The sequence below is a fragment of the Sesamum indicum genome, linkage group LG10 (genome assembly GCF_000512975.1).
Source record: "Sesamum indicum cultivar Zhongzhi No. 13 linkage group LG10, S_indicum_v1.0, whole genome shotgun sequence".
In the NCBI taxonomy this organism is placed as follows: domain Eukaryota; kingdom Viridiplantae; phylum Streptophyta; class Magnoliopsida; order Lamiales; family Pedaliaceae; genus Sesamum; species Sesamum indicum.
Window position 1 is genome coordinate 12,005,550 of NC_026154.1, and position 16,335 is coordinate 12,021,884.

General features: G+C 34.3%; 2 protein-coding genes across 3 annotated transcripts in view; one reads left to right on the top strand and one right to left on the bottom strand.

Moving 5' to 3' along the window:
* LOC105172365 (subtilisin-like protease SBT3.14) lies at nt 643-1,286 on the bottom strand. Its single transcript, XM_011093755.2, has one exon. The coding sequence runs from the start codon at nt 1,198-1,200 to the stop codon at nt 838-840; it is 363 nt and encodes a 120-aa protein (XP_011092057.1). The 5' UTR covers nt 1,201-1,286; the 3' UTR covers nt 643-837.
* The window catches only part of LOC105172366, a 6,511-nt gene continuing 5,513 nt past the window's right edge, over nt 15,338-16,335 (top strand). The window contains exon 1 of one of the 2 annotated variants that reach the window (XM_011093756.2): nt 15,338-15,447. In XM_011093756.2, coding sequence (XP_011092058.1) covers nt 15,364-15,447 — 84 coding nt within the window. In that variant the 5' untranslated portion in view covers nt 15,338-15,363. Of the gene's footprint in view, nt 15,521-16,335 lie in introns of both variants that reach the window. The other variant, XM_011093757.2, reaches the window with a different exon arrangement.

Below are 16,335 nucleotides of genomic sequence, written 5' to 3' on the forward strand. Positions count from 1 at the left end.
ACTGTGGAAAAAAGAAATAAAAAGCTCGATACAACAGCCGTTACAACATAATGCACAGCCGTTACAAAAAGTATTCCAACAACCGATCCAACATTCAAGCTCACCCATACCTATAAGTGTTACAAAGGTCATTCCAATAACAATTAAATCAAATTTAATTTGGCCATTCCAAAAACAGGTCCAAATGCATTTTCTACAATTGGACTACTCTTGCAACAGCCTCTCATGGCTGTTAAGAAGCCCGTTACAAATTGTAACCGCTGCCAAGCAAGTCATTACAAATTATAACCGCTGCCAAGTAAGCCGTTACAAATATTTTAGAATGCCCAGAAAAGCCGCGGAATGGGGTGCCGTTACAAGGATCGTTACAATTTTCAAAAACTGTTCTAAATTAATAACTTGGCCGTTACAAAAGTCGTTACTATAAGATAATTTTTTTTGTAGTGTGGGTGCCGTGCAATCGCTCAAAAAACGCTGACCCATGGAGTATTAAGATTTTTCTTATTTTTAGAGGGCAAATATCATTTTGACTTTATTCGTCATATTTTTCTGTTCATTTTATATTTAAATTTGGATCCAATTGAATCTAATCAAAACAACCTAAATAAAAAGACACAAATTCGACTTATCCACAATTCAAAGTAAATATTGAGACAACATATCTTAATGCGACTCACAACACAAGAGATCACCCCTACGTTTATACCAAAACCAACGTTTTGATTATAAAAAAGAACAAGATCCTATATATTTAGGCGATGAAGCATACGACAGCACATAGAGAGTTGTTCACAAGGCATAAAGAGACAAATAGAAGGTACTGATATGCGTAAACCATTAGATCTTCCCAACTCCACCGGAGTGCAGGCGGAGAGTCCGACTGGGGACGACCTGAAGCACACCCGGTTGTTGTGAGAGCGCAGACACCTGGTCTGGAGTCAGCTTGGCAGAAAAGCCACTTGCAGCATGCCTGTAGCTGTACACCAGAGCCTTCTTCGCAGCATCCTCACTGCCAAGAACAGAGGTCAGAGTCTGGATATGAAACGCTTCTGGATCCTGGGCTTCAGGTTTTTCGACGTAAACGATGTGAACTTGGGCATCCGATGATGACGAGTCAACCGCCATGGATGGGATCAAGAACGACAAGAGCAGAAATGTTTGTGCTAGGACAATTGTTGGGAGAAAGTTGTTGGTCTGCATCCCCTCTTTGTCTTCTTGGATGTGAATTTAAAGGGCTTCTTCCATTCGGACAAGGGATGCCAATTCTTGTCCTTTCTATCTTTCTTATGCCTTCCGTGTGGTTGGATATTCATCACAACATTGAATTGTTGTTTGGAATTTAGTATTCAATTGATATAAAACAAGGGTTTCGTTAAGATTCTTGAATGTAAAAAGGGCTTATGCAATTTATTTCATGTCATGTCACAAATCAATAAATTATTCTCTACGATATAAAAATAGTAATTTATCTCTTTGTACTTTTTAAAATTAAAATAATTTACTTCTCTATTTAAAAAGATAAATTATTTTATTTTAAAAAATACACGGGCTAATCATGTTATTATTTTACAGCCATTATAATATGAAAAAAAAACTACCATCTAAAAATAAATATCTAATATTAATTTAAAATAAAATTAATTAGTCGGAAGTCGCTCAATTTAAATTTTTCAATAATGCTTTTAATTTAATAAAGTTGATGATTTTTCTCATACTTATTCTATATTATATTTTTATTTTGTGAAGTTTAAATTAATACATATTACTCACATTCTATTAATTTTAAATTATATTGTACCCTAGTAAATTAATTTTTTTATATAAACATATAAGATCTTTCTTTGCAAATTAAGCATATTAAAATATTGTTTATCTATTTATATTTTAGCTAGCTATATTATTCATCTTCTAAGTAGTTTAGACGAATAAGAAATATCAAATATTTTTCTTCTTTGATAGAAATTAAATATTAAAGTCTATCCCTTAGTTTCGATTTTATATAGAATCACTGTAATCCTTTAAGTTAATATATTAACGTTAGCATCCCTAAACTTTAACTTTTATTTCAAAATGGTCCCTCTGACCATATTATAATTGAGGGTAAAAAGTTTATGTTCGTTTTTCTCAATTTAGTTCATTAAATTTGTAAATTATCAAATTGGTTCTTTTTTGAATGGAAGGTGAGAAATTTAGAGAATGATATATCATAACTCCAAGAAGCCCAAAATCAAATGAAGATGTTTTTTGTGTTAGCTTGTGTAGTTGTGTTTTTTATTCTATATAATGAAAGAGCTAGAAATACACATGGGGTACTAAGTAGATATTGTGTGTGAACTAATTCTTGAAGCAAATATATGTGATATAATAAAATGAACCCGGTTCAGCTAAAATATTTGTTTCTCCCTTGGAAATATTTGAATTCTTCCATTAAATAGTTAAAAAGTTTGTAAAATCATGATTTAGGAAAAAATTTGGTAAAAAACGTACTTTAGGATGAAAAGTTAATTTTTGAAGGGTGGAACTAGGCGTGTTCTGGTATGTTCGTGCAGTGAAAGAATATGACCGTGTTACACGATTCGATCGTGGCGTGTAACTCTTGGTTTGTATGCATAATATGCTCATTTGGAGAATACGCTCGTGTCATAAAGCACAGCTAGGTGTTTACTTTATCTTTTTTTTTAAAAAAAAAAATACATAATGACAAAATAACCTTTGCAGATTATACCATGTGTAGGTCACATGAACTTTATCTTGGCTGTATTTTAGTCGAAAAGTGGTCCAAGAGACCGATTTGAGATAAAAATTAAAATTTAGGAATGCTGACATTAAAAATAAAATTTAGGGACTAAAGAGATTTCAAACACAAATTTAAGGAACCAATTATATTCTTTATCCTTTATATAATGGATTCTTATTTATTATTAAAAAGAATACTTAAGTACTAATGTCTTCTCACAATAGGAATAAACACTAAAAAAGATTCTCACTTTTATATATTTAATCATAATCATAAGTTGCATTTATCAATATTATTTTATTTCCAGTATATTATGGTAAAAAATCAAATATACATGAAAGTACAATCTAAAAATAATTATTTAATATAAATATTAAAATAAAATCAATTAGTTAGAAGTTACTCATATTAAATTTTTCAAAAGCACTTCTAATTTAATAAAACTAATATTTTTAACTAAAATTTCATAATACTTATTCTTTTATTTTTTTTTTAGTTTTTTAAAGTTTAGATTAGTATTTTATATATTATTCAGACGCTATTTCATTTTAAAGCCTTAGTAAATTAAATTTTTGTTAAAGTATTTAAAAAGTTGTTCTAATATATAATTAATCACATAGAGATACTATTTGCCTATTTGTTTTTCTTAATTGAATATATTTATCATTGTCAAGTAGTTCAGATGTATTAAGATTTTTAAATAGTCTTTTCTTTATAGAATTTTATTTTTTATAACTAATTATGATATATTATTGAGAAAAAAATCCTTAAGTAAGGATACAATTAAATTGGTTTTTTTTATAAGAGGATAATTTGCTCATTTACAATGTCACAGGAATTGCTTACATTTTTTCATATATAAAAAATTTAAAGAAAAAGCCCCACTTGTCCGCTGAATACCGTATATTGTTAAATATAGTAAATAAATGTAGTATTAGGATCAAATTGTGGTAAAATATTTAAAATGATTTTCATAGTTCAAAGAATATTTATATAAGATCTTGAGTTTAAAATTGTTATATGATATAAATGAAAGATTTTTAAAATTAATTATTTTTATCATTGGGTTGAATTTTCAAGAATCTATTTAAAGATATTTTCATAATAATATAAAACATTGGCCATACTGATGCGTAGAGCATCAACTCTTTTAAAGCTCAAGACATAGCCAGGCCAATTGATTTAAAGCTCAAGCAAAATACGGAGAGGTAAACACTTACCCCAATTGAGACTTGCCCATTAATAGCAGGATCTACTGAGACATGTCAACACCAAGTGTTTTTTAAAATGTAATAATTTGTTCCTCGTAAAAAATAAAATAGTAATTAATTTTTTTGTATTTTTGAAAATGTAGCAATTTACCTTATATGTTTTAAAAAATGAAACACAAGGGGGTAAATTGCTATTTATTTTTCATAGGAGTAATTTGCTCATTTTCAATATCACAGGAGGGTAAATTCTATTCACCGCTAACTAAATACTAACATCTTTTTTTTTCTCAGGTTTGTATCTTTGGATCGTCGGTGATGCAGGTCACACGATCGGGGTTGGGTTGTCGGATCTTGATATCCTGAGGTCGATTCGTAGAACCCTCTTCGAGCTTCCTGATAATGGATTTTGAGAACTGAACACACGCTAGGCTTGCTGGGTGGCGCCCAACTAAGGCCCTCTGATGCTTAAGTTAAAAGGAATGGGGTCGAACTCGATCTAAGGAGAGCAGGTAAGATTGAGAATGTAATAAATGCACCTTTTTTCTAAATGTTCATATTTGCTAGTATTTATAGTGTACGGTACCGTATAAGATGGCTCCACGTGGCATCATTTGGGCGTTTGTATCAGATGATCAAATGGCTGATAAACCTGGGTCCTCTCTTATGAACAGGGTCAGGCAGGTCAGGCAGGTGACCCGACCTGCGAATTTATATTCAAGTCCTGCCCTTTTCGGAAATTACACAATAATTTGAGGGTAATCTGGTCCTCTTTGTCCTGCTGAGGTAATTACCCTCATCAGTCGATTAGGTCCTTCGACATTTTATGGTGTTGGACTCTAATAAGAAAAATGTCCAACTTCAGTACACCTGCAGGCTCATTAAGAGCAAGGTTTGCAGTAAGCTGGTCAGGAGAAATCAACAATGCATGCAGTTGGAGACAAGCTAGAGACTTTATGCTGGGAAATGGAAGAATTGAGGAAGGTGGTTGATGACACACTATTTGTCAGGAGAGCAGTGGCTTTCCTTGCCTTAATTAGTTAATTTCTGTAGAAAAAGTGTTTAAAACTGAAGAGCAAAAGATGCATTTTCACGAGAGAAATGAGAGCAGCTGAGATTTCTTCCATTACTTCAGAAAAATTGTTACAGAGCACTATATACAGGGGAAGAGGAATCTGTTTTAAAAATAACTAACCCGCCAAACTACAACTAAACTGCAACTGCCCCATCAAGTGACGTGGACCAATCAGACGTCGAATAAATGACTAAGAGGCTGACTGTATAATAACTAAGAAAGCAAGAAGAAAAACATAAAATGAAAGAATGCTTCTTCCAGGAAACTATCCTTGATCTAAGAGGTCAAAAGCAACGCCAGCACCTTCAAGCTTCTGAGTGTGATCAACCATGGCAGTAGTAGAGTCTATAGCAGCAGCATCAGCAGTAGTGGAATGAGAAATTCCAATAGCACCCCCACAAGTGGGACTGGGGGCAAAGGAGACGAGTCCCAACTTGGACAAAATCGAGCTGAAAATCTTCAAAGGAAGCGCTTTTAGTGAAAGTGTCTGCAAGCTGGGTGAAACTACCGAACAAGAACAGGGGCAATGAATCCATCTTTGTAGGCATCACACATGAGATGGTAATCTATCTCAATGTACTTAGTATGCTCGTGAAAGACCGGATTTGAAAGGATGTGAAGAGTGGCCTTGTTGTCACAGAAGAGTGAAATAGGCAAAACCAGAGGAATTCCAAAATCAGCCAACAGAAACGAGTGCCAACAGAGCTCATAAATAGTAGCAGCTAAGCTGGGATATTCAGCTTGTGCTTGAACGAGAAACAGTGGATTGCTTCTTAGTTTTCCACGAAACAAGAGCCAGCCCAAGGAAGATACAAAATCCCATCAAAGAACGCCTCAAATCTGAGCAAGATGCCCAATCCGCATCAGAGTATTCCTGAAGCTCAAACGAATTAACAACAGGTGAAAAAAGACCAAGGGAAGGGCAACCCTTGAGGTATTTTGCCACATGGAGAGCTGCATTCCAATGAGCGTCACAATGATGATTCAAGAATTGACTTAACTGCTGCACAGAGTGTGATATATCAGGTCTGGTAAAGCTGAGGTAGAGCAACCTTCCCACAAGTCGCCTATATGAATCAGGAGCCTGAAGAAGTGCACCAGCATCTGAGCACAACTTGATTCCTGTGGGAAACGGAGTAGATACAGCTTTAGCTTGCTGCAAACCGGTGTCTGTGATGATGTCTTGAATGTATTTCGTTTGGGCTAAATAGATACCATCAGAGTTTCTTGCAATCTCCAAGCCTAAAAAATAACGTGCATCTCCTATGTCTTTGATAGTGAAGAGATCATGGAGATAAGACTTCACTCGCTGAAACTCATCAATGGAATCCCTAGCAAGAAGAATGTCATCCACGTATACCAAAAGGGAGATTAAACCGCGACCAGTGTGAAGAAGGTAGGCAATGATCGTGTGCACATTTAACGAACCCAAATTCTTGTAAACGCATAGTTAGTTCCACATTCCACTGTCGGGACGCCTGCTTCAATCTGTATAAAGAGTGCTCCAATTTGCAAACGAGCCCTGAACCAACTTCATAACCAGCAGGGGGAAACATATATATATCTTCATCCAAATGTGCATGAAGAAACGCGTTATTGACGTCTAACTGCTGTAGAGCCCAACCTTTCGCAGCAACAAGAGTAAGAAAGAGACGCACCGTGATTGCCTTCGCTACTGGAGAAAAAGACTCACTGTAATCGACGCCTTCAACCTGATTATATCCTTTGGCGACGAGACGAGCCTTGTACCATTCTATGCTTCCATCAGCCGCAATTTCACTTTGTATACCCACTTGTTCCTAATGGTTCGCTTCCTCGGTGGAAGGGGTGTCAACTTCCATGTGTGATTTTTCTCCAGAGCCTGTATTTCGTCATTCATCGCTGCTCTCCACTCCGGATACTGAGCTGCCTCCTCATATGAACAGGGCTCCTGCAAAGCTGACAGAGAAGCTACAAAAGATGTGTATGCAACAGACTTAGACGCAGGACATTAGAGTTAGTTTGACACACAAAATCATTGAGCCAAAGAGGTTTTTGACTCACTCTAGCAAACCTACAAGGAGGGATGATAGGAGTAGAAATAGTATCACTTGATGGATTGGTAGGAACATTTTCAACAATTGTAGGAAGTGGTGAGATAGCAGTATTGGGTGAGCAATGAGATAGATCAATAGGAACACTACCAGCAGTAACCTGGGCAAAGGGCAGCTAGATGTCTCCTCAACTTTATCTTGTGCATAAGGAAACAAGTGTTCTTGGAAGATCACATCCCTAGAAGTGAAGAGGGTGTGATCTTCCAAGTCAAAGACCTTATATCCTTTCTGTGACATTGAATATCCAAGAAATACACATTTGTGAGCACGTTTGTCGAACTTTGTTTTATGAGGACTCAAATTTGTAGCAAAACAAAGACAACCAAAATTTTTGATGTGGGAATAGTTAGGGGCATATCCAAATAACATTTGAAATGGGGTGTTCCAATGTAGGAGTTTTGTAGGTGTTTTGTTGATATATAAGTGGCAGCCAATATGCAATCCCCCCAAAATTTTAATGGAAGAGACGCTTGAAACAAGAGTGCACGGGCAACATTAAGGAGGTGCCTATGCTTCCTTTCTACCCTCCCATTTTGTTGAGGAGTATATACACACGATGTTTGATGGATAATCCCAAGTTTGTGACATAAAGTTTGAAAATTAGCATTGATAAATTCAGACTCATTGTCTGTACGCAACACTTTAATCACAACCTCAAATTGAGTCTTAACCATGGCTGAAAATTGAAGTAAAGTGGAAGTCACTTGATCTTTGTGCTTAATGAGGTACGTCCATAAGCACCTGCTGTAATCATCTAGAATTGTAAGAACATAACTACACCCTGATAAACTAGGTGTTTTGTACGACCCCCAAACATCCAAATGAATCAAAGCAAAGGGTGTAACTGAGCGAATCACTTGGTTTAAACATGATTCTAGATTGCTTGGCTTTTGGGCATATGTCACATTTCATTTTCAATGAGTCATCTGAAATGTTACATTCTGGTATATGCTTAATAGCGGTCATGGAAGCATGCCCTAACCTCTTATGCCACAAGGAATCATTACACTCAACAACGCCAGAATAGGAATTGGGAACAGATATACTAGAATTGAACGAAGGTTTAAAAGTAGAGGATCTCAAAATGTAAAGCTTTCTGTTCAAAGTTCCCTTTGCCACCTCTTTACTCACCTGGTCCTGCAAGATGCAGGTGAATTGATTGAAGAGGAAAGAGTAAGCATTGCTACTACAAAGTTGACTAATGGAAAGGAGATTGACAGAAAAATCAGGGATGAAAAACACTGAAGTAAGATCAGTTTTTTTGAAATTCTCACAGTTCCAACATAAGTCACAGTTTTCTTGGTTCCATCGGGCAAATGGATGAGATGTGTATGAGAAGGAACGGTATAAGTATCAAAATAAGATAAATGCGCACACACATGATTTGTAGCTCTAGTGTCAATAATCCAGTCATTCAGATTTGGTGCAGGAGGTACAAGAACGTTACCTGCAAAATTGCTCATCATAGTGCACATAATTCGCATAGTTGGATATAGGATCTGAGGGTACCTCCTTCTGCTTCATCATTTTTAACAATTCTTCCATTAAATCCACCACTTCAGATCGCGCCTCAGTACTAGCACCTGAACCATCCACTTTTCTAACTGTTTTCCCTTCCACATTTCCAGAAAAATTGTGGCTCACAGCAGTTTGTCTCTTCTTATCATTCAGCGTTTTAAACCAATCTGGTGTCCCGTGCAATTGGAAGCAAGTACCCCTTAGATATCCTATCTTGTTGCAGTGTGTGCACACAATAGAACTCTTGTCCACAAAGATTTCCGTTTCTACAATTGTTTGTGTGTCCCTTCCCTTTTGTGTTCCTTCAAGCCACTTGATAAGCAGTGTTATCTGCAAGTTGGACTTGCACATTCCTCTGTTGTTCCAAGGCAAAAATCATCGAGAATGCCTTCTCAAGATCCGGGAACAGATCCATCATTAGCAGCTAGTTTTTCTCTTTCTCGAAGCTCTCAAGGAGCCCCATGAGGAACTGCATAAGCTGCATCGAAGAGTACATCGTCCGAATAGAAGTGTTGATTCCGCAAGTGCAACCTCCACACATACACTTAGGTGAAGGTGCCGAACAAAATAACTCATTCCATAGCTTCTTCATCTTCTTCAAGTAAGTAGTCAAGGTCATATCCCCTTGTGAGATTGAAGAAATCTCACTTTGTAACTAGTAGATCAACGGAGCACTGCTGCGTCCGTATCTGGCTTGTATTTCTAACCATAGCTCTCGCGAAGAACTTACATACATGAAGGCCTCTATGATTTCTTTCGATATCAAATTCCACAACCACGAGGTCACCATAAGATCTGCTCTTCTCTACTGCTCAAACTGAGCAGATCCCGCTGGTGGCCGTGGAAATGTTCCGTCAATGAAGGCTATCTTCATTTTGCAACCCAGAGCGATATACACCGCTTTGCTCCATGTCAAATAATTTGATCCATTCAATGGTGTAGATGCCAGCATAAAGCTGGAGCTGTCAGCAGGATGTAGATAAAGTACATCTTTCTCATATTGTTCCCCCGCCATTGTTGGCGCGTCCGTCATGAGCCTCGCCTGTTACTGTGGCTTATTTGCAAATTATTGTATATTCTAAGTATCAAGAGACCTTGAAGAAGAAGGCTCTGATACCATGTAGAAAAAGTGTTAAAACTGAAGAGCAAAAGATGCATTTTCAAGAGAGAAATGAGAGCAGCTGAGATTTCTTCCATTACTTCAGAAAAATTGTTATAGAGCACTATGTATAGGGGAAGAGGAATCTGTTTTAAAAATAACTAACCCGCCAAACTACAACTAATCTGCAACTGCCCCATCAAGTGACGTGGACCAATCAGACGTCGAATAAATGACTAAGAGGCTGACTGTATAATAACTAAGAAAGCAAGAAGAAAAATGTAAAATAAAAGAACGCTTCTTCCAGGCAACTATCCTTGATCTAAGAGGTCAGAAGCAACGGTAGCGCCTTCAAGCTTCTGAGTGTGATCAACCATGGCAGTAGCAGAGTCTATAGCAGCAGCAGCAGTGGAATGAGAAATTCCAACAATTTCCTAACTTCCTCCTTTGGTTTTTTCCCTCCAAGGTAATTATATTCCCCCATCTTTCCCCAAAAAATGTTCCCAACCTTTTTCCAAAAAGAAAGAGAAAATGTTTTCGTCTGAAAAAACACGTCAATTTTCCCTCCATCCTGAAGACTTAACAACCATAAGCTTTTTGGTTAACTATCAAACAGAAAATGTGCTAGAGGACAAAAAATGACTTTTTATAACTTGTAGGATCAAAAGTGTAATGGCTCTAAGTTACGGGAAGTCAAGTAGCATTTTTTCTGAAATATTTTATATGATGTTTGTGTTGATATAAAAAATTTGAAATAAATTACCAATTAAAAGCTTAAATGATTGGCTAATAATTGGGTTCCATATTAAAAGTCCATAACAAATTTGAACTTTACATATTTTCAGACAACAAATCCGCAAGGCCGTACCAAATGTGGGCCTTATGCATTTCTAATGGATTGACTAAAGATAAAATATAAGGTTCAATTAGTCATTTTCTTTAATTGACTACACGTGTTGAACTCCTTGCCGGCTTACGTCCACCTAAGGTTTCAATGTAGAAGCCCTCTAAATATCGTCCACACCATATCAAGATATGAAACTTGTCCTCGTCCTAGCAAGGAATAAATCCAAAAAGAGGATCGAAAAACTACAATATTGCTTAGTGCATTTCCGATCTACTTAGTTCTTGACTTGGTTCTAAACCAAGAATAGCATGAGAGAAGGGAAGAGAATGATGGACGAAAATCAGCACCTTAGGGAGAGAAAATTTGGCTTGTTAATGCGTGTTAGGGTTATGAAATAGCAGGTATGAAGTTGGGAAAGGAAAGAAAACCTACTCAACTAGGTCATTTTCCTATCTCCACCAACTTTGTATGACTCCTCTACCATTCCATGAATTCGAAATCAGCCTCACAATCTCACCTAGCAGCCAATTTTTCTTGCTTAAAAGCAAGGTAAGTTGACTTAGAGAAGGTCAACGTGGGTTAGGGCTTGTATACACTTGAACTGGGCTCGATTAACTTATTCAACAAATTAAATTGAGTCCAATAACTTATTCTATTGGGATCATTATTTAATTTAATTAAAAAATACCCAATAGAGAATGCCAAGTGAATATTTAATGCAATTGAATATTCACAAACCCAAAATGCACTTAATTAATTAAATCCAATCAAACATAATTAGTCAAACTAATTATTTCTAGCCCATTTCTAATGAATGAATTCCATCTTCTAATCAAACAACTCCATCTACTCATTAATTAATGAACTCAATCCACTAATTAATTAGTCCAAGCTTGTTAAATTAATTCAATTTTAAAAGCCAAATCCAAAATTCTAATAATTTAATTAACTAAATTTTAAATAATCAATATAATGGATAGCTCCACATAAATGATCCAATCATCTCTTTCAAGAATTTAATTTAATCCAATTAAATTCATTCCTCTTTCGGAATTAATTCCATCACTTCCTAGTGATTTATGTGTGACTCTTTAGATTTACCCTCAACTAGACAGGTGTGTTACCAACATAATTAATTAAACTAATTTAATAAATTATTTTTGATTAACCTATAACTAAAAATAACCCGTTACCTTGGGTGACCATCTAACAAAAGTCCATGACACTAGAAGCTACATGAATAGTGACATGAACATTTAGCTTTGAGTTTTATACGGGTATGGTCTTACTGTCAACTATCTCCCAACCTTAGTCTAGGGCATGAAATTGGATATCGGTTCCCATCCTTGACTAGATATTTATGCTTCATACTTAAAATTCGTTTACTCTACTGATCGTCGTAGAAAATTCCTTCCCACTTAATCAATGACTATGATCATACACTCAAAGAGTCTAAACCATCTTAAAGCGCATCGGAGAACTCACTCTCACAAGACAGGGGACAAATTCTTTCTTGGAATCCACCTTCCTCGCTATATACTCCAACTGCACTAGACAAGGCTTATAAAGACCATATCTCATAATATAGTTACCGCTCGTCAGATCTAACATATAGTATTCGTATGCACGCGACTGCCATGATTCCTCAAGTTCGAGGACTAATCCCGTACTATGAAAACTAAAAATTCTAATCATATATGCCAAGTCTTCATGGCTTCCATATGACGATTCTCACGAGTCAGTTCAATAAGTCGATTACCTTGCCAACTAATCTACTAAAATTTTACTGACGACCTACATCTCCTGCAGATGAAACTCGACACTGCAATACCTAGTGCAAATTTTTATAGGACTACGGAGGTCACGTTTCGAGGTCTGCAACTTGAAATGTTTTATATCGACCCTTAGAAGTTTGTTTCATAGCTGCCAACCTATGCACAACCAACTCCATGAGTTTAACCTTTCGGTTTGTGAGTATTTATCGTAACATTGAAATGTCGTTTAATGTAAGTTGTAGGCACAAGAAACACTAATGCTTTTGATGTACACTTACTATATTAATCAGAAGATTGACTAATAGTTTTGAAAACAGTAAATCTAATTGGCTTTCTAGTGACCATTTTACATAATTACAAGTACCTTATTGTTCGAAAAATTACAAATATCTCCCTGATTTTAACATCCATATAACAACAAACACATTTTGTTAGCCTCTGTTATGTCTTCATCTAATTTTTTTGGTGAACTGGCCAAAATACCCTTTTGGATTATCAATTATAATTTTATATATATTTTAGAATTTTTAAATATTCTTATAAACTATATGACTTATGGATTATTTACTTACTCACCCTTAATTTTTTTTTTATATTTTCTCAAACTATTTCTTTAAAAGAAATAACAAGGATAAAATATTAATTTTACCTCATTATTTAGGGGCCACATAAAATTTTTATTTAAACAGTATAATTATAATTTTTTAAATAATAAAAAGATATTTATAATTATATTAAATTTTAAAACAAGTAGCTATAACTTACCTCGAATAATAACAACAATGACACAACTTCATTCCTAATTCTTAAGTGGTTTTTGCACCACCACTAACACCTGCAAAATTAAACCACAATTGTACAATCTCAAGATACTTAAGTATATATATATATATATATATATATATATGTATATCATAAACTTTTACATTAAATCAAGAAAACAAAAACAATGTTATAGTAAAAAGAACAATTACAACAGTCAACTTCATCTTTAATATTGCAATTTACTCCTCTTTCTACCTGATATTGCAAAGTAAAGCAGGTATCACAGCCATTTTCCTTAGACACATAGGTGGCTAAATTGTATTTATTCCCATAAATAAGGATCGGTCTTTTGGTCCCATGATTTATAAAAATTTGTTTTTGTCCCAAAATATTTAGAAAAGTTGTAAAGTTGGCCCGTTAGTAACTTTTTGTTAACTTTTAATGGAAAGTTACAAATTGCCGTTAGTCTGTTAACTAACTCACTTTTTTAACCTTACTGCACTGCCGGTGATGAATTGGAGGAAAAATCTACCCCCAAAATGAGATCCCCTCTCCTTTTTTTTTTTTCATTTCTTTATTTTTGTGTTTTTTAATACAATTTTTAATGTAAGAAAATAGGAATATGTCAACCTGTTTTTCTTATGTAAAATGTTATGATGTTGTGCCTGAAATGAAATTGTAGTAAATATAGACTGATATAAAAAAAAAAGAGTATATGTTATTTTCAATATTATCCACAAAACAGAGCAATATACTCAATACACACAGCAACAGGCCATTTTTTATGGCTTTTTATAATATAGAGGGGTTTCATTTTGGCGGTAGTCTTCCCTCCAATTCATCACCCCACGTGCAGCAAGGTCAAAAAATGAGTTAGTTGATAAACTAACGACAATTTGCAACTTTTCATTAAAAAATAACGGAAAGTTACTAACGGGATCAACTTTGCAACTTTTCTTAACATTTTTTGGGACCAAAAATAAATTTCTCTAAATTATGGGACCAAAAAGGACATCGACCTTTCTTTGTGGGATCAAATATGCAATTTAGCCCACATAGGTGGATCCTCCCACAGAAAAAGTCACACCCATGTTTGCCATATTCAATTTTCTATAAAATATTTATGAAAAAAAAATATTACAATGCATATTCAAAAAATTACATACCTTGTAGTCTTCATAGGAGTATAACTACTTTCCGGGATATCACTCTGTAAACACTTTAACTAAGCCTTCTTCTCATATTTACAGTTTACAACACTTGATTTGGAACTTCTTTGGCTCATTTTTTTTTTCTTTTGTGTTTCTTTAGCTCAAATTTGATGTTCGAATTCATAAGTTTCAACAAAAAAGTAATTTCAACTAATTTTCGGCAATTCTCTCATATAAAAAAATTGAGAAAGAAGCTAGGGTTTAATTTGAGAAAACATTCCACTCATTGCTCATTAAACCCCAAATTATTGAGGACACACTTGGTGAATGACTTATTTTTTTCGGCTAGGCGTTTTGGCTGAAAAATTTTATGGTGGACGAAATGTGCCAACGTAGAAGCAAAATTATCGAAATATGACTAAATGTGAGAGATTTTGGACCAAATTCGTTAAAAACTAAAAGAAATATGTAAAGGGGTACAAATTATAGAACTAAATAAAAAATTTTAGGACTAAAAGTGTTAAAGGTTCATAGTAATAGGACTAAAAGTGTAATTTTATTTGATTTTTTTATTATAATAGCCATTGCGGCACACCTTGAGCATATAATAAAAAATGTATAAATCAGTACATTAAATTAATAAAGAGAAAGAAAGAAAAATATATCATAAATAAAAATAAGAATAATAACTAATATAGAAAAGAAAATAAATTAACTCACAAACAGGGATTTGTAACTCCACAACAATAAATATTTTTTGATTCTGTAGATAATTCCTTAATTAGTTTTATTTTTTTCTATACTTACAAATGATCATCAAAGATACTGCTGTATTTATTTTTTAATATAAAAATTATACCTTATTTAATTAATTTAAAAATTAATTATAATTAATTTTTTTAATATTTTATTAATATTGCCGTACTAATTCTTTTATTGCATCGATAATATTATAATTTTCTTTTTGTTAAAATATAATTTATTAATTTATATATTTTATTTTTATTTATATTATTTTTAAAATGTAAAAGAGTATTTGTTATATTATAGATTAAAATAATTAAGCCTGTATTTATACCTCTAGAAGTAGCGGCAATGGTGGTTTCATCAGTCTCTACCATGGCGTACTTACTCTCAGTAAGCTTTTTGACGCCTTTCTGCCACCAAACCCAATTGCAGGTAACTGCAGTCTCATCTTAACTACGCCTTCATTTTCATTCAGTCAAAATGAAGAATGTTCAAGAACCCTAAGGTAATAGGACAAGGGAATAACAAAAAAGAAGAAAAAAAAAAGCTTTTTCGCCTTTGATTTTACATGTTTTTCCATTGTTGTTATGTTGCGTATCTGCTTTTTGTGTTTATATTTGGGATAGGTTTATTTTAATTTCGTAAACGAAATGTTTCGGGCTTCAAGAAGCAAAACGGGAATGTTTTTCCGAGCATTTGGTGTTCTTCTTTTGGCGTATTTTATTGTAATTTGTTTTTGGTGTTTTGGATGTGGGCTGTGGTTCACTCAGAGGTAATTGGTTACTTGATTGGATGTACAGTGGCTGAATCATTATTTGTTTGAGCAAAGAACTATTTTTTTTACCTGTTTTTCTCCTTCTTTTAATCCATATATTGTATTTTTATATGGGTCTGTTATTTTATCGAGCTCCATTCTCATCTAATTTGTTAAAGATAGAAGAAAGGTAAACGTGCATGAATGGTGCAGTATTGTTTCTCCATCTAATTCCTTACAGTTGAAGGGGTTCGGTCGTTGGTACATTTCAATGGAAGTACGGATGAAACAACTTAAATTTACAACTAGCTGAGTCAAAGAATAAGCAAATGTGCTTCTGATACCTTTTCATATGAATAATATTTTCTTGGCGTCCTCATTTATATTGTTTTTAATTCATTGAAGTTAGATGTACAAATGGTTTGATGAAGGAAACGTACGGAACTTGTGACTTTAAGCCTTTTGAGTGTTGATTTCCTGTCTTGAACTCACTTAACTTTAATTCTTTTTATTTATTTGCGAATAGAGTTAAGTTCATTGAACTTGGTATCTAAAACCATATGGAA